Here is a 24931-nt window from a genome sequence, read left to right on the forward strand (position 1 = left end):
TAGCATAGTACTTTTTATGTTTAATAAGCCCCAAAAATGTGAAAAAAACATCATGGTCAAAGCAAGAAATAACAGTTTTTCTCATGTAAAAAGACTTGCCTATGTGATAACCACAATTTATATTTGTCAGTGCTTTTAGTGACCACTTGCTTTAAAATTGTACAACTGAAACTGAAATTCCTTGATATCACTTTTTTTTTAATCCAAGTGAAATTTTATTGACCGGAAATTGGAAATGTAACTTTTTATAATATTTATTCACGGAGAAAAAAAAAATCCAAAATGTTCACATTTTGAGTCTTGAGACGGTAAGTCTTTTCTCACCCTCTTTGAACACATTCCTAGTGTATATGCTCATTTTGCCATACAAAGAAAATGCAAATTCTGGTACGTTTCTCAGATGAATTGACAAAGATGTCGTGTTAATATAAAACACCTGTCAAAGCCCATTGCTTTGCAAAAAACATTTAGCAGCATCAATCTTATGCAATTCATCAGAATACGTTTCTGTTTCATTTAATGTATAATTTGTATGTAAGTTGTACCATACACTCCATCTGAAATGCATCAAACTCAGCAAGTGCTGCGAGTAAAGAGTTAGTATATGGTATGTCTCCTTCAGTCTGTATTTATTTCCTCACTTCAATTTTTAGTACATTTAATACTTCTAAAAACAACAACAAGTAATTTGCATGTAGCAATGTTCATCTGTGTGGACGCACTTGCAGAATCGGGATTTTTTACAGGGCACAGAAACACTGTATTTACTGGAGTTTTGTCTAAAACAACTCTTATGTACACCATTAGCTGCCATTTCTTTCTGTAAATCAAGATGTGCCAAAGTAGTTGTCTTCTACAGCTTCTTCAGTACCTCTTGTGTTGAGACTGGGTGTTTTTGTTGCTGTAGGTATATACCAGAGATTAAGACTTGAACTGGGACAGTTAGAGCTTGTAGGGAAGCCATAGCAAATCGTGCTGGCTGAAGGGCTACTCCCCAGTATCTTGAGAAACCACTATTGGTATTTAAAATACAAGCTTCTGGTTACGCTGTCTGTATTTATCCCTCCACCAACCTCCATTATATCCGAGCATTTACAACAAACTATCAGCATTAATTCTCAAATCCCATGATCTGCATCAGTTTGTTCTATATTAAATGGTGCAAGATAGTAATCGTTGACTAAAGGGTGACAGAAGACTAATGGGTGTGAATTATTTCATTTAGTTAGTGGGTGCAGGGCTGCACTCAGGAAGGGTCTGCTTAGCTGTCTTACTGAATGGTGGGCGTAATATTGTTAGTGATGGACAGACACAGTTGAGCAGTCTCAGCAGCGCTCCCTTTCAGTGTATTAATGTGATTTGTTTCTGTAATGGTAAAAAATCAACATACACCTGAGGCAGTTTGCTGTCCATTCTGACCTCGTGGGCTAGAGCAGGCTAGCAGACAGCAGAGGAAAAAAGCGTAGTTTATATACGGTTTGATCATTATCTCTAAGGAATACTTGCATCACATAATAGTAAGACTATAGAATAGGGGCTTTCGATTAAGAGAAGAGGTCTGGTATTCTAGAGTTTGTATTAGCACAGATGGCTCATGGGTATATATTTCATTTAATTTGACAGTCTAAACAATTGAAAGATGGTAGTGAGAAACAACGCAGGATCCTGAGCTGATACTAATTCTGGCTAAAAAAGAAGCATAGTTTCCTTGAAAAATTAGGTTAACTTTTATACACAAACTCAGGTGCCCTTTGACCTGTTGTTATCAGGGAAGGTTAAACCCCGAGTGCCAGGTCACAGCATACGTGGACGGCACTAATTAAATAAGGGTGGACCTAAGAACGTGGCATTTACATCGTGTAAAGCAGTAAATGGTGGCTGTATCATGCATTGAATCTTGAAAATGCACTAAACTGGAACACTTGAGGTTTAAGTTAGAAAGTGTCCACAGCTGAGTCCGTTTTATTTGTCAAGGATTCTACTTTTGCTGGGTAGATTTGGAGTATGCTAAAACTAAACGATACTGCAGACTAGGATCTATGTATATGTACTTAAGACAGGCTACAAAGTACAAAATCAAGAAAATGCAATGAAAGAGATTTTCTCACGCGCCTACATTGCTGTTTCATTAGAGTTAGTAGACTGTCATGCTCATTCCTTGTGCTTTAGTTTTCCCCTTTGACCTTGTGTCGTTCTGTCTGTTTGACATGTTTATTAAATAGAAGCTGTAGGCTCCACAGATAAAATCTAATTCTGAATCTCCACATTACAGCAATTTGCCTACTTTTACAAAGCATCCCAAGCAGCTTTGAAGCTGAGTGTTCTCCCCTTTTGGATGTTTCTAACTTTTTTAATGTTTGAAAAGTCATTATTTGTTATTAATCTTTGTGTTCTGTTCAGGGCACCAGTTACTAATGAGAAATGCAGTTTGCTTTTTTGCAGAAATAAAGATGGTTTGGTTTCTTTTGCTTATTACTAAGAAATACGATTAGTGTTAAGTTTTCCTGGAACATGTAATGTATGTCGTATGTAATGGTCAAACTAATGCCTTGCTGAATGTCAGCTAAGCAGAATCCATTGAATTTGTTCTTATTTTCATGGCTTTTAATGTTAAAGTCCATTTGAAAGAAGAGAGCCGATTCTGTTCTCCTCCAGAGTCATCGCAACATAGTCTGTACTTCTCAAAAAAGAACCCAAACAAACAAGGGTGCAAGTGATGTACATGGTATTCCCACAATTTCTAGGACATACTGCTAGACTGTAATTTCCATTTCTTGGCCTTTTTTTCAGTCAATTGTGGGTGCTGAAGGACTGTCCCTCGCATTCCGGCATATTATCAGCTCTCTGCTTTGGTACTGCTCCCAGCATACCTGTGAAGGATTGCTACATGAAGTCATTATTTGTGTGGGCTATTTTACTGTAAACAACACAGATAACCAGGTAAGGCAAATGGAAAATGGGATCAGAAGTTATCAAGGGCACATTTAGTCACAGATCCCTCAAGAAAACTAATCCCCTCAACAATGTTTTTTAAGTACTCAGGATTCCTAAATACATGTGTGTGCAAAAGAGAAGCTGAAGTTGCATCTTGACACAAAAATGCTAGTTTTATGTGGCCATAAGCAAACTCCCATATTCTTATGCAGACAGTGGTGCTGACATTGCATTGATTTTTAACTAGCTTTACTCAGTGCTGAGATAAACTTAGCAACTGATATTTTTAATTCCAAGTTAACTTCATGTTCACTTCATGCCAGCTTGATGAGATGGCTGTGGTACCCAAGTTAAACCCTTTTAAAGCCAATTAAGCTAGTCTGCCATGAAGACATGTCCTCAGATACTAGTGTAGCTATCTCCCTGTTAGCCGGAGCGCTCATTTCAGCTTAAGTTGTTCTTTTCCTTGAATATTTTTAGTAGTAGACCAAGTGCTCTGTCAAACAAATAGTGGAAATTTCCCTTAAGCTTTCTTGATTGTTGTCCACTTCTGTCCGTGGACTCCCTGGCCTTCCATATGAGCTTATAAAAGAACCCAGGCACAAAACTTAAAAGTTTCAAGTATTTTAAACTTAAAAAACTCTCGAGTTTCCTCAGCTGACACACAGCATCTCGAGGTGTATGGGGCAGGGCAGAGGTTGCCACTGGCTTTTTAAGTATGTGAACCTGACTCTGGATGTGTAGAAACTGTGTTATAGTGCCTACATCTTTGGTACAATTGAATGCTGTATTTTGTGAAGTTACTCATTTTGTTCTCTCTCTATACTTGTAACATCTGGTTCCTGGTTTTGTTCAGCTTTTGGGGTAGGAATTCAGGATGAGGAGCTTAGTGCTCTCAAGCTGACGAGCAGAACAGAGAAGTGTTAAAACTCATCAGCAGAGGTTTAGAGAAAAGCTGTCTGACAACGTTCTTACAGTTGTTGGCTATAATTGGAACATTATAATATCTTCAAGATGACAGTGCTGTCAGAAGTATAATGAAATTATATAAAGCAACTACATGGTAATGTCTGTGTGGCTTTGGCCACAACTGGAGGGAGGATCCTGCAGCCTTTCTACCCTGTGCATCCATATCCTACTCAGGATCTGGAGCCGACTGTGGGCAACACTTTCTAATACAGTCATTTTGAAAATCCCAGTGATATTGCTGCCATTTTCTGATTCCCCCTGCTACACAACAGGTCATGCTGGCATCCAGAACTGCCAGCAAACAATGTTGTCTTTCCTCGGCGGTTTAAAAATTTCTTTTCTGGCACACAAGTATAAACAGATGTGATTCATTGCATGGAGGACTTGGAGCTGTAAACGTGCCAGGAGTAGCGCAGAAGAGGGATTTCCTACCAGCGCTGTCAGCTGGAGCAGTCTGCAGTGCCTGCCGCTGTTTCGTGCTCGTGGCCTGGGGTGAAGGTCTGAGCGTGGCGAGCGGGCTCTGTGCCACAGCAGCAGCTGGCCACGGCGGCCGCCGGCAGGCACTCAGGAGATGGAGCATGTGCAAAATGTGTTTGTCTGTGGGCGTGCTTCCCAGCTGGTGATTTTGTAGTGTCTTGGAGTCTCCACCGTGTGTGCTTGGGGTTAAGGTCATGTGCCATCACTAATCTGCCCCTGGCCGGAGTTAATTTTCAGGAGTGGAAGGTAGCTTCTGCAGCTCTGAGAGTCAAGGTTAGGTCTTGGGTTAAATAGCTGCAGTGTCTTAGTACTTTGCATGCACTAAGACTGGTCTTTTATGGCCGTTCGCTTTGGTGATACTGTCTCAAGAGATGTTATGGTGTGCTTAACTTTTTAAGTAATGTCCAATGCTCCTAATTAATAAGTTTTCAACTGAAAAGCGGCGTTTTGGTTTGTCATGTAAAAAAAAGGTATTGAAAAACTGAAGTGTTCCTCACACAGGTATTTGCAAAATGAGAAGGTGGTTGGTTTTGGTGGGTTGGGGTTTATTTTTCAGTAAAAGGAAGTCTTTTTTTACTATTAGGCAAGGCAGGATGACTTGCTCACGGTCATTATTTTGAGGTGCTGTTAGTGTTGTGACTTCTGAGCAAGGTATGATGCCTTTTGATGCTCTTCCAAAAAGGAAGTGCTTTCTACTCATGCAGTTACAGTTTAATTTTTTATTATGTTATGAACTGCCATGTTTTTTCTTTCATTGTTGATCACCTGCGGAGTCCTACTAAAAATAAAAATTTGGTCTCACAGCGAAAGCTTTCAAATAGTAGGCTTGAACTCCCAGAAAGAATGGCATAATAAAAATAGATACAACAGACACTGAGCTATGAAAACAAAACTTCCATAGAGCCTGATAGCTCTTTTTATTTAGCATTGGAACAGAATTTGGAGTCAGTAACTGATGTATTTCAGAGCAGATTCACATGAGTCTTCTAGTCAAACATACATTTGTTTTGAAATGTTTGTAGTTTAAGTAAGTCTTTTCATCTCTAAATGTATTCTTTACTACAAACCTTTGTATGCTTTCATTCCTCTCAGCTCTTAAAAACAAAAGAACAAATACTTGTTTGGAGTTTTCAGTGTGCCTTTTGTGATTCCTTTGTCAATCCACATCACAGATAAATATCCAAAATAGCATACTGGAATAAAGAAAAAAAAGCTTTAATTATTAAAAAAAATTGCAGTTTCCCAGTTTGGAGAATAGAAAGATTTCTGAAAGGGCAATTTTACAGCCTGTCAACCTCAGCGTTGACCTTCTGTAGTAATACTGTGATTTAAGTAAGTGAACTATTACCACTATTGCAGTCAAAATAATAAAAGGGCAATTTCCTAAATACTTCACATTCATAGAGGAAAATCTTCCACGAGCATCATATGCCAATCAGTTAATGTAATATAGGTTTGTTTGGTTTAATTACATTATCTGTGAAAGTCTTTATATTTAGTTGAGTGACAAATTAAAAAGGAAAGTTCTTTCCTCTCGTACAGCCTCGAGATTCGTATTTCACTGCAGTTTCCAGGAGCCTCAAGTAAGAGGGAGGCCCCACAGTGGGTCCTACACACACAGAGACACAGTGGCTGAGGTCCCAGTTAATGCATTCACCATGGTTGGCTTTTGGTCCAGGCCCAGGTGATTCTGTGGAGGGGCAATGAGGACAATGGAGTCCTAAGGAACGCATTCTTAAGTGTTTTGATAGTGCTTGCTCTGTTTATTTTAAGAAGACTATGATTTTGCTGACTCTGCCCGCATATAATTTATTAGTAATATTCCTTTCCTTTTTTTGTTATTTTTCTCTTAACATTCATAAAGCTCTTTTAGGGCAGCTGCTGTCAACTTTCAGTTATGAAGCTGAAAATTTCAGAAAGAAAAGAGTGTTTCTTTAATATTTTAAATGCTTTAACATCGTTAGTCAAGCCTAAACTGCGCTGTCTGTTTTGTATCGGCACATGAACTTTTGTTTACTACAGAACTAGGCAGCCTGTGGTCCACAAGACAGAATTCTGTAACCATGCTGCAGCAAAGCTCGGCTTTATTAGGCCTCTGCTTTGCATAAAGTATTATCAAGGAAAATTATTCTCTTTTTTTGGCCACCATTTAATCTACTAACATACAAAAACAGGTCCCATGATGCTAAGAACAGATATGTAAATCTAAACTGTGTAGTAAAAATAATGTCCAGTCTCTCAATAAGCCAACCATACTATATCAGACTATAGCATTACAGTTTCTAATTAAAATGTTCTTGTTAATTAAAAATATCCTTCTCTTTCATTACACTTTTACTTCCTTTCATTGTTTGATTTAATTATTGTAATGAATATAATTAGCATGTGCTGTCAGCTCACTCATTTGCATATTATATTGAATAATAGAATGTGGTCACGTCATTAGATTAACAGACATGACGAATTATTTGGCTTCTTTCTCAGTGCTGTATTGGGAATAAAAATCTTTCCCTATTCATTGCATTTAGTGAATATTTTTCATATGAAAAGTCATCACAAATCAGATCCTCAGATTCAGGATCTTGCATTCTTCATTTGTATTACTATGCATTGATTTAAATAAAAATAGGTTTTGTTCTTTCAGTCTTTGACACATATTGTCTTAAGAGTGCAGTAGAGGGATGCCATTAGCTTTTGGTATTTGTAGGATGTGGAACAGTATACTTCTAAATTATTGAACTAAACCACATTATTACTAGACTCCAAACCAAAATGTCTGTGAAAAAGCTAGGAAAAGTATATGCAGATTTTAAAAACTTAATTATAAAACTAGGGCATGTAGATAGAGGTAAAAACTTCTCTTAGAATGACCAATGCAATTGGAAAAATTTGGGTACACAAACCAAGTGTCCTTGAAGAAGAGATTTGATCCCTGAAAGTTTGTCTTCCAATTGCATAAGCCTAATTTATTACTCTGTCACTCCAAACCTTTTATGCCTAGACACTTGTATCCATAACAGCAGTACATTGTTCTTACTGTAAAATTAGAAAAAATTGAAATGTTAATATCTGATAATCCATATGTTGAAAACAGAACCACATGGAATTAGATTGAATAGTATCATTCCCTTATTAGAAACATGTCCTTTATATAGGTATGTGGAAAATGTATTGCAAAACATGTTTCAGGCATACCAACTAGCCTCTAGTTAAAGGAATAAGGAACAGTAACATTACAAGGTATTTTGGGAGAGGAATTTCTCCTCTCTTAAATATCTAAGATGTCACACAGCCGTTTCAGAGGGATAAATAGAATGTTTGAAGAAATTAAAATATTGTATGGTAGGTGCAGCTCTGAAAGGATCGTGAAATTTATGACTCGTTCCCAGCACAAAGAAAGGGTGGTAGGTAATCCCCAAGAAAGGCTTCATTCTGAGATTCTTTTCTCTTTTTTTGTGAAATAACTGGCTTACATTTTCTTTTTAGCATTTTTTTCATGCGGTAAGTCTTACTTCTGCCATAAAAGAGGAGTACAATTATCCCAGTGTACAATATACATTTGTCTATGGTACATATCCTAGCTATGGTTACAAGTACTGCTGGGTTGTGAGGGACACGTACAGAGTGACTTTAGATTAAAAGTTGCTTGCTGTAGGTAAATTATTCTGTGCTTTTGACAGTGTGAGTGCATATTGAGTTTCAGTATGTGGCCGATTTCCTCGAGGGTTAGCATGAAGAAAGGAAAACACTTTTAAGTTGGAAAAATGGTGAAAATCAGAAGTTAACAGGAGAACAAGGAATGTTGGTTATAAAAATTCTATGTAGGGTTTCCATGTGGATTGTTTACTAGAAGCCATCATTAAACTTTCATTATTTATGTTGTTTGGGGGGTTATGGAGTCACTGGAAGAATTTTGATCTGGTAGGTGGAAGTTTGGAGAATACAACACAAGAGTAAAGATGCAAGAATTTGTTGGTAGTTACCATACAGTTAATGCCACGTTTTGAAGTAAATAGTATCTGAAATAACTTAATTCTGATTTTGTTAGTTTCTTTTTGAAGGAGGGATTTTTGGGAGTATGGATTTCATGTTGAGATTGTGAGTTTAGTTCTTTAAACCTTTAAAAAAAAAAAAAACCAAAAGCAGACACAGTCTTTTTAAAGCTTTATTGGTTTTAACAAAAAATATGCCTGGTAAATTTTGTGGTATAGCTGATTTTGGCAAGTGAGTGATTCATGTGAAGTTGAAGTCTTGACTACCATTTAGGAGTGCTTCAGCTTGTGAACAAAAAAATCCCCTAAGGGATTAAACTCACCAAGTTCAAATGGAGTAAATTAAAAGAGATCTGTAATGTATGCTTTTTCTCTGTCAGCTTTACATACCCAGGCCACATAAATTTACTTAAGTGAACCAATGTCTTCCCAAAAGATGGCATTCCTGTTTAGGCAGTCAGTGAAAAGTAGGGATGCCTCTTAGGTAATTTGTCAGACTCCTTTGTTGTTACTTGAGGTTACTGATGAGCTTTTTCAAGAATGATCTGTGACAAAGCCACTAAAATACAGCAAAAGCATGTGGGACCGCATATGTCACGCATCACATCTTAATTGTATTTCTAACATTCCACAGTGCATCCAATTTTTTTTTTTTTTTTTTTGAGAGGGTGTGTGGAAAGTAATTTAATAGCAGCAAAGACTTACCATGAAATCAAGTGTGTTTAGTTTCAGTTCACGACGGCTGACTGCTTCCAGTAGGAGGGGAAGAGAGAGTGTATAGGAATTAATATGAGAAATGAATGCACTTGGATTTGTTTTATTGTCTTATTTTAAACTGTAAGCACAAAAGAATAAACTTAGCTCCCATTGTCATAAAAGCCAGTATTTTCAACAACCTTAAAATATAGTCCATAACTAAAGCTTAGAGATGGAGAGAGCTACTGCTGCCCTTGGAGAGCGGCGTTCTAATCTGATTCCTGCGTGAAGAATAAAAAGAGTTTGGTAGTCTCAGCTTAATCCTCAGTGGACCTTTGTCCACATCAAAAAAACACCACAGAGTTTGGCGTAATCCTGCTTAATAAGCAGTTTCTTCTCAGCTAAGACCTGGGCCTAGAACATTATGGGTTTGGCCAGTGGAGATCCGTTGGCGGAGATGGATGCAGAAGCTTGCACAATGCCTGCCTTCACTCTGCCTTGTTCCCACCCAGCCTGTCAGTCTCTGCTTTTCATGAGAATTAAATTTCACACAGAAATATAAAACAAAGTCTAAAGCCTGCAAATATTTAATCAGGCCTTGTGAGCTATTGTCTGTCTTGCCTCATGTGTGAGGGAACTCCCTGTACTTCTCCCATAAACTCTTAAGTTTTCCCAGTCTGTGCAGACCCGCAGTGACTGTCCTCAACATCGCTGGCCCCACGCAGAGAGGACGCCAGCCTGCTCTGCGTTCACAGATTTGGGCTTGGGCAGTTGACAGTTCTTCTGAGGACTTGGATGCTGCTCCAAGGGTGGGAGCCTGCAAGAGGCCTAAAGAAGTCTCCCAAACCCATTTCATCATGTTCAACTCAAGTAACACTCGATTGAAGCGATACTGAAACATAAAGAAAAGAAAAAAACAAAATGCCTTAAATCTTGAGAAGTGAGTACTATGGAAAATCTTGCTCATCTTCCCCTCCCCTTAGTAATGGGTGCATTGTAACACATTTTTAGTGGCAGGAAAGTACATTTCTTGCTCTCTGTTTGAAGCTTTTCCACAGCCAGCTCTGTAATGTGTCCAATGGCTCAATGTTTTGCAGTCTTTTTGGTTGGTGATCAGATATTTTCACAAACCCTTTACATTTATTGTGGAAGCCAGAAGACAAAATGTACTAGAAATAAAAATTCTAAGACTATATAGCGTATTTGTGAGTAGGGTTTTGGAGAGTGACAGAAAATGCTTGCTTTTGAAGAAAGAAAATGCTCTGAGAGACAAAAAGATTTTGTGTTTTAGACTGTAATATTTTAATTATTCACACCTCCTGGGGATTTTGACCCAAAATGTTTTCAAGGACGATGGCAGAAACCTCTGCCAATACTCTGTTTGAACTTCTGTTGACTAAGGTCCTGTTTCTTCTTTAGCCATTAAATCAAGAATTATTAATTCAGATAATTGAGTTTCATCTGAGTAAATGAGTAGAGAATCATGCCCAAAGCAGCAGCTTAAATTTACATCATCAAAGTGGAAGATGATATCTTAAGTGTGAAGTTAATTTTCAGAAATAGTGTGGGGCTACAGGTTCAGTGTTCAAAAAAATACCTAAGCATTTGAGACATGGCATAATGTGTTTGGTTTGGTTTGGGGTTTTTTGTTTTGTTTTGTTTTGGGGTTCTTTTGTTTTGTTTTTTTCATTTGAGCTTACAGAATATACATATTTGTCAATATATTCGGTCTATAATAATACACTCTTCTGATTAAAAATTATTAGACCAACACTCTAAATGTACAAATCTCCTGTTACATTTTTTTGGAAACTATGAAGCTTACCATTTTCTAGAAAGCAGTGATACCCTTCAGTTTAACAAGGTACTTAGCTATGTCATTGACGTTAAGCATGAGAGCAACCTCACACGTTTAGACATTTTTTTTTTATGTCAATATGTTAAATGCTAAAGCGCTAGCATTTTTTAAATCGGGCTTTTCCTTAGTACCTTTCTTAGTTCAGGCATTGGGTTACTATTTTGTCCTGAAGCCTGAGCATGTGTTAAATTCACAAATAGCCTCAATGCATATTAGTATTGTTTCCATTCTCCTTTCACCACATTGTAATGGAGCTTATATTTTACAGTATCCGTTTGGTATTATTTATTTATTGCTGAATTTAATCTATATATACCTCATCTGTTACCTTGTAACTAAGATGACTTATTTGTAGTTTTGGATGACATTTTTTTAAGAGCTGTGTATAAAGGAAGTTTTTTATCTATATTTTCCAGTAGCATCACTTTTGATAAACATTTTTACATCTTTACTGCATCACTGTGCTTGTATTTGCCATTGTCCTACCCTAAATGTTCAAATGGCTTCAGACGATTACACAGAAACTGCTCAGATGGGTTTTTTTTTTTGTTTTGTATACACAGAGCACCGCTGAGTCCATGTTCTTAAACCATAGAGCTCCCTCTAAAAGGACAATGCTCATAATGTGTTTTATGGGAAGACTAATGTTTTTCTGGACTCTGTTATCTTCTCTCTGAAAGCTTAGATGTGATCTTAAGAAAATAAACAATGGATTTTTCAAATAGACAAAATTCTTATTTTTAAATTTGAATGTAGCATTCTGGAACATTGTTTTTGCGTGGAAATGGTGCTCTGATTCCTGATAAATATTAGGAGGAATTTAGAACATTCTTTGCTCAGAGCCTTGCCAATAGCAAAGTTTGCAAAATGGAAAGAAAATAGCTTGACCTTAAACCAGAAGAAGAGCCTAAGTGGTGACATATTCTGCTGATTAAATACTAGCAGTATGAGATCTGTTTATATAGAAGCAAAGAAATAATGCAGATCTAACTTTGCAGAGAAACTATGCACTACTAATATGAAGACTTATTTCTTTTACAAAGTTATACATAACCTGGCATCAATAGTTAAATGGCTTTAACTATTCAAAAGAATACTGTTGTTAGAGATTAGATGTAGTTCCAGTTCAGCAAAGTTATTAGTTGTTTGTACAAATGAGAATTGACATTTATATAAATGATAAACAGAAAAGACACATTAATAATTCCCATACCAACAGTACAATTTTAAGACCTAAATGTTTATAATGGTCATGTTCAAGTTTGGAACTGTAGGTCATATGAGATAGTGGAAAAGGCAAGGAGTGCCCCTTAGAGAACCATTAGCTTTTTAGTCTGAGTTGTTCTAAGAAAATTGCACCTGAATGTGAAATACATTATAGCCGAAGAGCACAGTCAAGTAGGAGAGCACATTTTAATGCTTCGTTTCATAAAGATAAAAGGAAATCCTATTGAGAAGGATGTTTTTCTAGGAAGATAATTCAGGTCACAGTGATAATTACCGTATTTGTTTTTAAGTACCTATGGAATATGCTGTTTCATTGGCAGTTTTTTCTCTCCAAGAGCAGAGGAAGGTTTTGCATCAGGAAATTTTAAACTTTACGAAGTTATGATTTAACTCCATTTTCTTGTACCCACTGCACATTACTGGAATTTTGTCTCACTTTTCATTTGATAAAAGAGCTACAACTTCTAGTAGTTGATCAAAATCACTAAATGTAGCCAGCCTGACTGTGGAGTAATAAGAACACAACATTGTCATGCAGAGTTAGTCAAGAAAGAGAGGTGCACTTAAATGACTTCTAAGGTTTTGCTCAATTCTTGACATTTGGGGTTTTTGTGTCTACAGATTTTAGCAGTCTTTCTCCTTTTTCTGCTATCTTAAAGGAGCAAGAAGCAATTTTTCCTTTCTTCTGTGGATCAAAGAAACTGATGGCGACAGAAAGCACCCCTGAGTCACAGTATCTTCATGCTGCAGTGTTGCCAAGCAAGCATCTCTCTGCTACTGAGGAGACCTAGCAGTGTATGTGCAGTTCCAGGTGCTCAGGTGGTAGCTGAATGTTGCTGGACATTGTCTCTGCCCTTCTTAATTTGACATCCCTCTACCCTTGCAGGTCTAATTTATGGCAGCTGTGCCCTAGTGGTGCCATTGATGCCAGCAGTGCATTTGCTCCCAGAGTTTCTGCGTTTTTATGTTGTGTATCTTAACAGCAGAAACTATGACATAACATTAAGATATAGCAAAAGGAATAGAAATAGTAAGCAAACAATATGGTCATGAACATCTAAAGACATGAATTTCTAAATCTTCTGATATTTTTTGTGTAGCTGATTTCTGGAAGGCAATGTGAGCTGGCCCGCAGAGTAACCAAGTGGCTACTAGAAGAGATGTGGGAGAGTACCCAGGCTGCCGTGAGCTTTTCTGTTAGTTGTCAGGTGGAAAGCACACCTGTACACCTTTATGTACAAAAATGTTACTGGGGACTTCAGTGAAGTGTCAGCATCACAAAAAATAAACTTTTGCAAGGTCCTTGGTGGTGGGAAATGTGTGATAGAAGAAATCATGAGGCAACACAACAGAATGAAAATGAGAACTCAAAGAGATTACTGGATCCGCTGTGAAAAGTACTTTTCCTGAGCTAACCTGGGGCTGAGGGCTCTGGTGTATACTGTATCTGAGGGCCAGCACCAGCTGTGTCCCCCAGCCCTAGACTTGAAGGAACCTGGCAAAACAGATTGCTACACTGAAATGGATGTGGCAAATGTCTGATAGCAAATGCCCTCTAGTTTGATAGCTAGGGAAGCTGCTTTGACAATTAAAAACATACCCTGTTGCGGGCTAGGGTTTGGACTTGATAACCTGACCACTGGTACCTGTTTGGAGAACAGCTTCTTGCCAGGCTTAAGCCAACTCATTTTTAACCTGGAATACAGTCATAATATATTTTTAATTATTATTTGGGAGAGGGGTGTAAAGCAACCTTTGAAGAAATAATTGAATAGAATGGTAAATATTATTATCATTTTAGACACATGATGAGTGTCTTGTAACTTTCTAAATGTATGGATGATTTCAGTAAATGGTGATAATTAATTTATAGTGTTATGATTCTGTGATCTAGCACAGTTTAGTTCACTGTGAATGTGGCTTTCTCGATCAGTTCAATACCCAACTTCTCAGTTCTTTGTTTTATCCTTGCATAGACAAACAGATTGCTGCTGACTTTCTGTTCTTCCTGACCAGAAAATTAATTAGCCTCTTTGGAAGATAATTCTGCAGGTTTTGTGGTACATATGGATAGAAATAACTGACATGAATGATGCCTTTCCAGAGCTGCAAATGTCCAAATGAAACAAGAAAACCTAAATCCATCAGTAGAACTAGACTAAATATTGCTTTTAAAAATCAGCACTTCCACTCTGCAGTAATCCTGGACTAGCCTTGTGTAATACACAAGGAGTGGAAAAGTTCCTGGTCTGAAATGGAAACTTTTTTTTGTTACTTGTAATAAAATAACTGACAATATTTAACATACATGCATAGAACCATTGAAAATCAATCTGTAATCACAGTCTTTTTTTAAATCTCTGGAAGGCTGCAGGCAATTTTAAATTCAGTTCGTTTCTCTTTTTTTAAACGCTTTACATACGTTAAATGTGTGCAATTACAACTTGGAAACAGAAATTAAAATTGTCACCAAAAATGCTACTCCATAGTTAAAAAAAGGTAAATCTTTACAAAGCAATTTGTTTAAACTAAAAGTTCTTGAAAAATTAGTAGCATGCATCTTTATTACATGTGTAATTAGGACATATGAATGGTATGAGTATATGAATTATCAGTTCAATTTTTTGCTAATATTTGTTCACTGTTTTACATACAGTCATTCTTCAACTTCCTGGCAGACATTTTATGTTTTTTCAATGGAAATCCTGTTTATAGCTTATAAGGCGCTTATAAACTCAGTTACCTGATGATGAAGATGCAGTTTCAAAGACTAGAGGATTCTTAATTTTAATTTTCTTCTAATATTAACCATTGACTTGTTAAGATTTTACTTCTGATTTGACGAGTACATTCTGTATCATTGCTGTGTTATTCAAAAGATCTGGATTCTATTAGTTATGAAGATTGTATTACCATGCTTTGACAAAAATTCATACATATGCATTTAGGAGTAATTGTAGTTCATGATAAAAGGAATGTAGAGAAAGATGAAGGGAAAGACAAATATTATGTACATACAGTATGTAAATAGAATTAGAAGGCATTCACCAAAATATCTTTCCCGTGCTAGTTCTCATGCAAAGGTTGCCCCTGTGTATGCCAGTGGTTATCTCTCTGCCCTTGCAAGCAAGGAAAGGAGTGGCATTTTTATGATTCTCATTCCTGCAGGATCATCAAAAAGTTATTTTGGAGCCCTTGGAGCTTCACAGGAAAAATGATATAAGCTGTAACTTTCCTTTTGTTACTCAGAGGAGAATAGTACCCAAGTTACTCGGGTCCATAGGGTTTATTAGTTCCCTAGCAAAGGTCTTTGGTCCTGGGAAGATCTCCTTTGCAAGGTGCCAGGAAGCAGCAGCAGGAGAGGAAAGCTACTGGGGCCGTCTGCAAGGGTGGGACCACAAGAAAGAAACACAGAATCCAGGATGGAATACCCTTCCTACAGTCACCTCGGGTCTGTAGCCAGACACCCTACCTCAGTGACAGGGGAAGCCTTGTGGCCCAGCAAAATGAGTTCCCCTCACAACTTTATTACAATTCCATACCACAAGGAGCTTTTAAGTTTTTTGATTGATTGTCTTTTTTTATTGCTCAAGTGCTGTGTGGCATATTGCTGGCTTTTGTCAGTGTAGTCTGTTTTGAAAGACTGACTTATACTGCTTCAGACTTTCACAGCTAGAAGAATTGCAACAAATGACCAAGCAATGTACTGTGTAGTTAATATTAGCCCAAGTAAACTTGAGGAAAAAATTTATTCCATTTAGTGACTTAGGATGGGGAAAAAAAGGGTCAAGAGAACAAGTCTTACGAGGACCAGCTGAGGGACCTGAGGTTGTTGAGCATGGAGCAAAGGAGGCTCAGGTGAGACCTTCTGGCTCTTGACAACTCCCTTAAAGGAGGTTGGAGCCAGGTGGGTATTGGGCTCTTCTCCTAAGGAGACAGGCTGACAGGACAAGAGGAAACAGCCTCAAGTTGTTCCAGGGGAGGTTTAGGTGACAAAGAGTGTGCATGACCCTCTGGTTACTGGAGATGAAGCAAATTGGCAGGACCTGCAGGCAGTTATAAACTGGTGGGAGTGACAGAAGATAGCTAATAGGCAACCTTGAAAGGTGTTGCTTAGTAAAAAATTCCCACAGGTCATCACATTACTCACTGTGCTGGACTAGTGTGGATTGAGTAGGCACAGTGTGTGTGGTGTAGGAAAGCTAGAAATTCAGACCGACCAAGCAGGGAAAATTGTATTCTTAGAGGTGACTTCGAGCAAAGGTTACCAGTAAACAGAATTTGATTTAGAGTGGCATACGTTGTGCAGCCTTGCTAACCGTTGGCTTACACAGTGTTGAGGTTGCTTCAGTTCAGCAATAAGATGCTCTAAGCTCTCATTTTCTGCAGGATTTTACCTTGAGAGCAAGCGGTGCAATTGGTCAGTGCCTTTCCAGTGTGCTAACCCCAAGTCATGTCACCACACTCTGTAACGGGGGCTCCACCTCTGAAAGGTGTCACAGTCTTGAGTCTGGCTGGTAGGACAAGCAGAAACTTCATTCATTCATCATGAAACAGAGTTTTGGAAATGCATTTGCTGTATCCTACCTGTGTGTAGCTTCGGTCTTCAAAGGGTCTTCTAGTGTTTACTGTGTCAGGCCAAAAATATGCCAAGCTAGGCAGAGGTGCATTTTAGGAATTTACTTAAGCAAAGCACAGGCAAAACCAATAAAGTTATATGAATATCTATAAATTCTGAGAGTAAGCAAATTTTGTAATGAAATACTGAAAACATTAATGTGAGTTGCCAACTCTGAATTTAAAAAAAAAAAAGTAGCTTGTACTAATTTGATAGGTCCCAATTCAGAAAAAGGAAACCACAAGCAAATATTAATGGAACCTAGGCACACATCTGAAGTTAGGCAGGTGCTTAAATGCTTGGCTGTACAGAAATGTGGTGATTTAATTAGGATCTTGTTACTTCTGACAAGCATATCTGACTTTCAGGCTGGGGAGAGAGCAACAAGAACAGCTAGTTCTAGGTAAATGTGTCTGGATTCCAGTATGTGGCAGGAGGAAAAGCAAGCTTTCTGCACTGCATTTTAGTAAGGAGTTTGCGTCTTGTATTAGAGCATTTTGTAAGATGAATATTCCAGACCGGCAAAACTCTCTGGGATCATTAAGACAAAGGAAAGGCAAGAGGAGGTGTCTTTTTTTCCACTGCAAAGAAATCAAAGATTTTAATTTGTTTTCTTTATTGTTCATCTGCTAAGTCAAGTGCTGGGCCACTTTCTCTACCAGTCCACAGCAAAACAAAGAATTTGTGCTTTGCTAGAGGTTTATTTGTTTGGTTTTTGGTTTTTTTTCCAGTAAGGGATGACTCATGGGTGGGTGGGGTTTTTTTCAGAGTATATATCATAGTGTATCAGGTTTAGTAGCTGCATTAGAACAATGAGCTGAAATTGTAAAATTGATTCCACATGTGATAAATAACAGATTAAAACAATCAGTGGCCCTTGTATACATACCTTCTATCTTTAACGCTGATAACATCATTGTAGTAAAAATGTTGACAAGAAAAAGATAATGAAAGAATAGTTTCATGGAAGCTATTTGAGTATCCACACTGTTGGTTTGGCAAGAGTTCACTGATCATGCATGGCATTTTTTAACAGGTAAAGAAAGAGTGAAATGAAAAATGGAAAGTCTGAAAAGCTTCTTTTCCTCTTCCTGTTCATGTACTTGCACATGTACTGGCCATTAAAAAGAAATCAAATAGTTCTTTTTCTGTCCTTGATCAGAAATACCAAATGTGTTTTTCTTTTAGTACCGTTATAGTTAATTTTAAGTACTTTTCTGATTGTAGAATTTGTCATTAAAAAAGTAAATTATATAACAACAACTCAGGTTAATTAAAAATTCAAACAGTAATCACAGACTCCAAAGGCACCCGTTTGTTTATATGGTGGTAGTTAGGTTTAGAACCACCCAAATTCTTCAGTAATATTTCTTTCAAAACAGTGCTTGAGTGTATGCTTAATTGTCATATGTTTGGCCATCTTTTAAAAATACCTTCTGTCTTTAAGGGCACTGAGACATTTCTACCAGTATTTTGAAAGGTTTTCAATGTCTTTTTGGCTAGTGTACTGAGAAAAAAAAAAATAAAAAATGCAAACTATTACTTTGTTGATCCTTGTTTTTAAACTGAACTGCATTATCAACTGAGAGTGTGCTCTGAAGGTATTGTTAAAAGTGCTTTGAAAACTTGTAAATCCCTGTAATTTATGTTCCTGTGGTCTCAACTGCTTCTTTCTGTCCTTCTGGTTTTAATTTGAATGCAGTCTTGTCTGGGTGTGTACCTGTAAAATTGTGTTTTTCCAAGTACAATTTACAGTCATGACCCTAAGTTTTACAGTGTTCTAACCTTATAGGAGCTTCCTCCTATGCCAAAAAACCAACTTTGGGTCAAGCAGCTCTTTCATATTATAACTGTCTAATCAAGGTTACTTGGAACAGATCCAATTCTGGCATTTTTTAGTTTATCACAAAGACTTTATAAGAATATCAAGTAAATTGGAAAGGTTCCTTTGCAGACCAGTAATAGCATTGCCTTTTTTCTTCAGATGTACACAGTTGTAAACTTAGCCTGCTTCATGACAACAGTCCCATTTATCTAAACAATTCTCCTTTTAGAGTCAATGGCACTGATAGAAACTGAGATAAGGAATACAGATGGGAGGATCTTTCTGAGTCTCTTCTTACTGAAACTCCTTGCTGTGTAGCTTACAATCACCTTTTCTTTTTTGGTGCCTGAGAATGCATGGCAGACATCTACCATGAAACGGAGTCCTCTCGAATTGCCAGCGAGCACTCTAGTAAAGGATGATAGAGCTTCGACAGGGGTTTTACAGTCCTGGTGATCTCTTGACTTTTTTTTTTTTCCCCCCTAAAGACATGCTTACTGTGTTTAAATGGCAGGGGTTGGGGTTTTTTGTTTCGTAGATCTAACTTATAATAGTCCCTTTAGTATAATTCTTTGTCATTTGAATGAAGGTATTAAATTATCTATTTTACTCTAATCTGCAGATTAATCTCCTTCTCATCTACTTGCTGTCTTTTGGGGAGATACAGGAAAAAGGAGTTTCACAGCCTTACATTCTTTGTACAATAAAAACCAAAAGTTTTTTGGACTAAATGTTATAAGCTTTATTTTTAGCATTTACTCCTCAGCCATGCTCATTTTTTTTGCATGACTTCAACACCCTTGGTGGTTAACAGGAAGAGAACAGAAGACAGATCACGTGTTTTAATTCTGTTATGTTTGTATTTCCAGATCATTGTACAATCTGGCCGTCACCCTACAGTTCTGCAAAAACTGTGCCAGCTGCCTTTCCAGTATTTCAGTGATCCTCGTTTAATCAAAGTGCTCTTCCCTTCACTAATAGCTGCTTGTTACAATAACCGTCAGAACAAGATCATCCTGGAGCAGGAGATGAGCTGCGTTCTACTCGCCACATTCATTCAGGTAGCTATCGCAGTAACCTAACAACAGTGCACAGGGTGACAGCAACAGCTTTTCTCACCTTTGCTGTGTTTATGGAAGTCATTTGTCTTAAGTAAAACAAGTAAACAGCATTGAAGTAGTTTAAGATTCTCTGCAGCTCTTGTCAAACCACAGATGATGCCTGTACTTGAGGCATCTTGTAACACTAAAAGGTTACCGAGGACTTCAGGTTCTCATTATCATGTGCAGAATCTTGTTTTCGTTCAAGTTACTGGGCGTACGAGGAAAGTTTTATGTGGACCCTGCTATTACAAGACAATTCTTAAAATAATATTTATTATTTAAAAACTACTTCACATATATCTGAAATCAGTATATTCATGTGTTTACATACAAATGTACAGTTGTATACGGTGTACAGTAGATTTACTGAGAGAACTGAACCGAAGTGTATGTATTTTTTGCAGCAAATACACAGAGCATCTGTTACCAGTCTAATCTTGCAATCTGTATTTTTGACAGTAAGCCACTGAGGTCATTATGAATATTGTTTTGAATAAGGATATAGAGCGTTTTTGTACCCTTTGTCTAAATTTATATGCTGTGCTTTATGTATCAGATTTTATGCATGCCTCATGTTTTCTGTACCTTTTATTGACTTTTTCCAATTAGTAAATGCCATTTTTGTAAACATTCTTCTATTTAAAAGTAAAAAGCTTTTAGGAGCCTGGTAACTCTTTATCAGTCACCTGAAAATGACTGTTGTTGACACAGAAATGTTAGTGATACTCATTTTCCTGATATTTTACAGCTAGTGCAGGGGTAAGCTACACAGATTTGGGAGAGAAAACACAAGAACTAAATATTTACTAAAAGTCTTTGTATAGCATCAAACTTCTGAAAGCAGCTTTTTATCCTTTTATATTAAAAATAATTGCCTAGCGTTTAAAAAAAAAAAAAAGTTTGAAACTTAGTATTAAAAGAATTTACCATATAGTAATGAACTTTGGATTAAATACAAAGCTATAATTCATCTTTAACTTTTTTCTAGTGGAATTACAGATTTCGGTGTAGAAGTTGCAGTGGCAAAAAAAAAAAGTTTCATAATTACAAGTAAATGCAGTAAGTTTAATTTGGTTTTTTCAACCAGAAAACATGAGCATGGAGTAGAGTGTTCCCTATATGAATAATTAAGGTTATTATTTACCTTGATTTCTGTGCTGTAATAGAGAGAATGGCATTCAAATCCCCAGTAGCTACAGCAAAATGTATTTACAAGGGTCAACATTATTAATTTGATTTCCAATTAGAGATAAATTTCAGATGCTAAGTCCACACAGTATTCTTGCAGGCTTTTAAAAAAGATGTTATATTAAAATATGGAAGATCCTTCAGTGCTGTAAAGTGTCATGTTGTTGCTGACTTCCCTGGTACTTTAGTACCTTATCCATTTCAGAACTTAATCCCAAATGTTGCACAAGCACAAACATAAGCAGGACTATTCTGGAAGGAACCAAGGAGTGCTCAGATACCCACACACACAGAAGAGACTTGCCTCTCTACTTTATTTCAGCTCGCTGCTGTTTGTCTAGCAGATCTCATTTGTTTCACTGGAAGGTTTAGGAAAGGCTGTAAAATGTTTCCTCGTGACTAAAAAATGAGGTTCTTCCTGTGCCAGGGAATGCAAAAAGAAGTCCCATTTACGTAAAAGTTTGGTGGTGTGTACGAATATACCTCTTAAATACGGTGGGTTAAATGTGTTCAGCATAAATCAAAGAAAACAATTGCTGGATTTTACAATGACCCATGTTATGTCTGCCTACCAACAGATTTATTTCTATCACCTGAAGTTTGAATCGTCCTTTTTATTTTTGTTACTTCTGTTTCTAGATGTGCTGAAATAATTAAAAAAATATTTAGGAGTATCCATGCTTTGCTAAACTGTATCTCTTGCTTGCATAACACCCTCTCTGCTCCGTGAATACTTGAACAAAGGACAGGATCCTAAAAGCCCGCTCCACGCTGGGGCAGCTGACTCGCATCATCCTGCACTGGTCTGGGGGGGGTCGGTGTCCACGCTGGCTCAGGATGCGGCAGCCACCGTGCGGCGGGCACGCCGTTATCTGCCCGCCGCTGCCTGCCGCCCGGGCCAGAGCGCCTCGCCTCGCTGGGAGAGCTGCACCTACCTCCCAGGACGTCAGGACCTCGGGCGCTCGGGTCACTGGGAAGCACAGCCGATGGAACTGGGATCATTCAAAAATTTTATATGATTTCTATTTGGAGTCAAGAGCATAAATCTAAGATACCGTGGGTTTTAAAAAAGCATGGCTATAGTAAATGGTCTCTCAAAAGTCATGGTAATACCTGATTCCTTGTTTTTTTTTCTGTTGTTTATTAACAGTATTTGGGTGTGTGTCCCCCCCCCCCCCAAAAAAAAAAAAGGTATAAAAAAAAGTATAAAAATCCATGTGTATTACAGAATTTAAGTGCTGGCAGTATTCTGATAAGATATGTAGCAAACAAACCAGAGTTTGTTAATTTACAGATTTCTTAAAGTATTTAGTATTTTTGAGTGACTGTGAAGACAAAAATATTGCTTTAACTCCTCAGATAAAACCTGAAAACCTGATGCCTTTTTTTTTTTTTTTTCCCTCCATAGGATTTTGCACAGAGTTCAAGCCAAATGGATAATCAGTTATCTCAGCAAAGGGGTATGTCTCTAATGAAATGTAGCAGAATAGCAACTGGGTAACACAATGTGCAAGTATTATATTTTGCTGTGATTTAAATTTGTTGAATCTGCATCACGACAAAAGAACTACAATAAATTGCAATGTGATTTTTCAGTTTGGGGAGAGGCTCCCTAGCTTATATTCTGACTTAAATGTATATGTTTTCCAGTCTGCTGCTCATCATACCCAGAATTCAGACTGTTAATCTTTAATAAATGCTATGTAGTATCATGTCGTAAAATGTGATACTGTACGTGCACATATTTAATTAGCTGTCACAAAGGCTACCTTAAAAAGTTTCAGGTTGCAGAAGCCACGCAGCCACGCCAATGTATCCGGGGAACCAAAAACTGGTAAAATAAGGTCATGTAAATTTGTCAGTGTGCTCTTTTCCCCCTCAAGTTGTTGTAAATGTTGTGTAAAATGCAGTTAACCTCTTTAGGCAAAACATTGGAAAGATTCTCAGCTAAGATGGCTATTACTTGTTAAGCACATCTGAAATTCAGGTGGTTTGATGGGAGTCTGGTCTTGAGTCACCCGTATTTTGTATAAAGTACATCGCTCAGACAGTCATTTCTCCTTCATAGCAAGCAGAAATCCACCACCACTTTGCTGAACATTCAGCAGAAGATGAGCAGTTCTAGGTCTGAAACATAAGCTTTGTGTTTAAAGATAAATTATAAAATATAAACTATAAAATTAACATAACTTTATGGAGTTTTTTTTATGGTCAGCATTATACCTCATAGTCTGAATTGGCCTCGTCCAGTGTCTGCAGCACAAACCTTCCAGGATTGTGTTTGCATGAAAATCTGCTCAAGAAACAACTAAAATCCAAGTGGAAGAATGTTTTTTGTTTTCACTATTCAAACTGGATGAACTTTTAAACAAAGATGACTATGTGGTGACATGTGACTGTGATTTCTAAACATTCCCCAGCTGAAAAAAAGCTGACTTAATAGTAGTGTAAGCAGGATTATTTTTATCCATTATATCGCTCAAATGTGAAGGATGTCCCCAAAAACACAAATGGGAACAATAATGCTGCTCAGAATAAAACTTGAAAGTGTAAATTTCTGTTGTTGGTTGCTGTGCTGCAAGCCGCTGCCCGAAGGGCCGGACCCCCCAGACCTGTGTGCGCATGTGTAGTCCCCTTCACGTCACCAGCCGTGCTCACAGGAGTAAAGCTGCGTTTGTGACTGTGCTGTGAGCTTTGGGGGAATCGTGGAGCAAAACTCCACCGCGGCCCTTTGTGGAAAAAGCAGCTGCTAGGCAGGGAGCATGTTGTTGGGGCTGTCTAAACTCGAATGAGGCCGAAATGGTCCCAGTGGATCCAAGAACATAAAACATGCAAAGATGTATAGTGTTCAGATGCATAAAGCAGAGAGAGCTTGATTAAAAAAAATCTGAGCTTTTGATCACCAGAGCCCTCTCCCCCGTTTTTAAAGCCAAACCTCCATGTCTGAAGCTCCACAGAAGCATCATCCCATGATTTGAGAAGCTTTTGGTAGGGGGAGGGGAGTAAATGACTTGAGGTATCTCAGCTTGGCTGCACATTCATTATTCTTGTTTTATTGCCATCTCATCTTAAAAAGGAATAACATGGTAATTTTATGTTCTGTTTTCAACAGAAAAATTTTTCAATTCTCAAGATTATCTTGAGCTGTCCAACAGATTCCCTCGCCAGTCCTGGGAAGAAGCTCGACAGTTCTTCTTGAAAAAATAAGTGTCGTATTTGGTTTCAAAACCCTAACATCGTCATGCTGACCAGTTCCTGCATGCTGACCAGTTCCTGCGGACCACCTTCTTTACAAGGCTATTCCAAAAAGTTTTTGATACTCTAAATACTTGTGCTGTAGATACATAATTTGCACTATTTATATCATAAGTACTGTAGATACTTTCAAGTTCTGTTTTGTAATTTTGATAATTTGAGTTTATTTCGTTCACTTATCCTATGTCATTACTTGGGTATTATCTACCCTGTGATGTGGTGGTACTCGCACTGCGGAAATAAGATTGCAAATAGAGAATGTGTGTTCTATATATCTTGTAATAAAATAAATTATTCTGTCTGTAGTCTGACTTCTGGGTTACAAATGTTGGTGTCTTTTAACTACCATAATCAACAGAAGGCTTGGAGAGAAAAGAAAAAAAAAACACTGCTAAGCTGTTTTTCTATTTAATCAAAAGTCTAAAGAATTTGTCAGGTTTGCATCTGAGGAAGTGTCACTTGTAATTTTGGGGCAATTTGGGCTAAGTCACATAATACGTTTTTTCTGAACCACATGCATTTTTAACGTTTTGGTAAGGCTTTAATAACGCTTGTTAAAAGCTCGTGATGTTCTCTAAACGGTGAAGGCTCCCTAAAGCAAGATTAAAAGGCAGAACCGGTGGCGTGTCTGGGTCAGGCTTCTTTCCGTGCCTCTCGCTCCGGGCCCCAGCGGTGCGGCTCTGACAGGGCGCGAGGGGCACTCCCTCAGCGAAGGGCCGGCGAGGCCGCCTCATGGCACCGGGGACCGGCGCCGTAATCATCCCCAACTCTTCCTCGCGGGCCCCGGCG

The 24931-nt window shown here is 37.8% G+C and overlaps 1 protein-coding gene across 2 annotated transcripts in view; it reads left to right on the forward strand.

Annotated features, from left to right (window-relative positions):
* Positions 1-24094, forward strand: part of SCAPER (S-phase cyclin A-associated protein in the ER) — a 124122-nt gene extending 100028 nt beyond the window's left edge. For both annotated transcript variants that reach the window (XM_008943171.1, XM_008943172.1), the window contains exons 24-27: positions 2791-2940; positions 19466-19657; positions 22296-22347; positions 24000-24094. In XM_008943171.1, coding sequence (XP_008941419.1) covers positions 2791-2940; positions 19466-19657; positions 22296-22347; positions 24000-24094 — 489 coding nt within the window. The remainder of the gene's footprint in view (positions 1-2790; positions 2941-19465; positions 19658-22295; positions 22348-23999) is intronic.
* Positions 24095-24931: the final 837 nt, after the last annotated feature.

This window comes from Merops nubicus, unplaced genomic scaffold, assembly GCF_000691845.1.
Source record: "Merops nubicus isolate BGI_N331 unplaced genomic scaffold, ASM69184v1 scaffold31416, whole genome shotgun sequence".
NCBI lineage: Eukaryota > Metazoa > Chordata > Aves > Coraciiformes > Meropidae > Merops > Merops nubicus.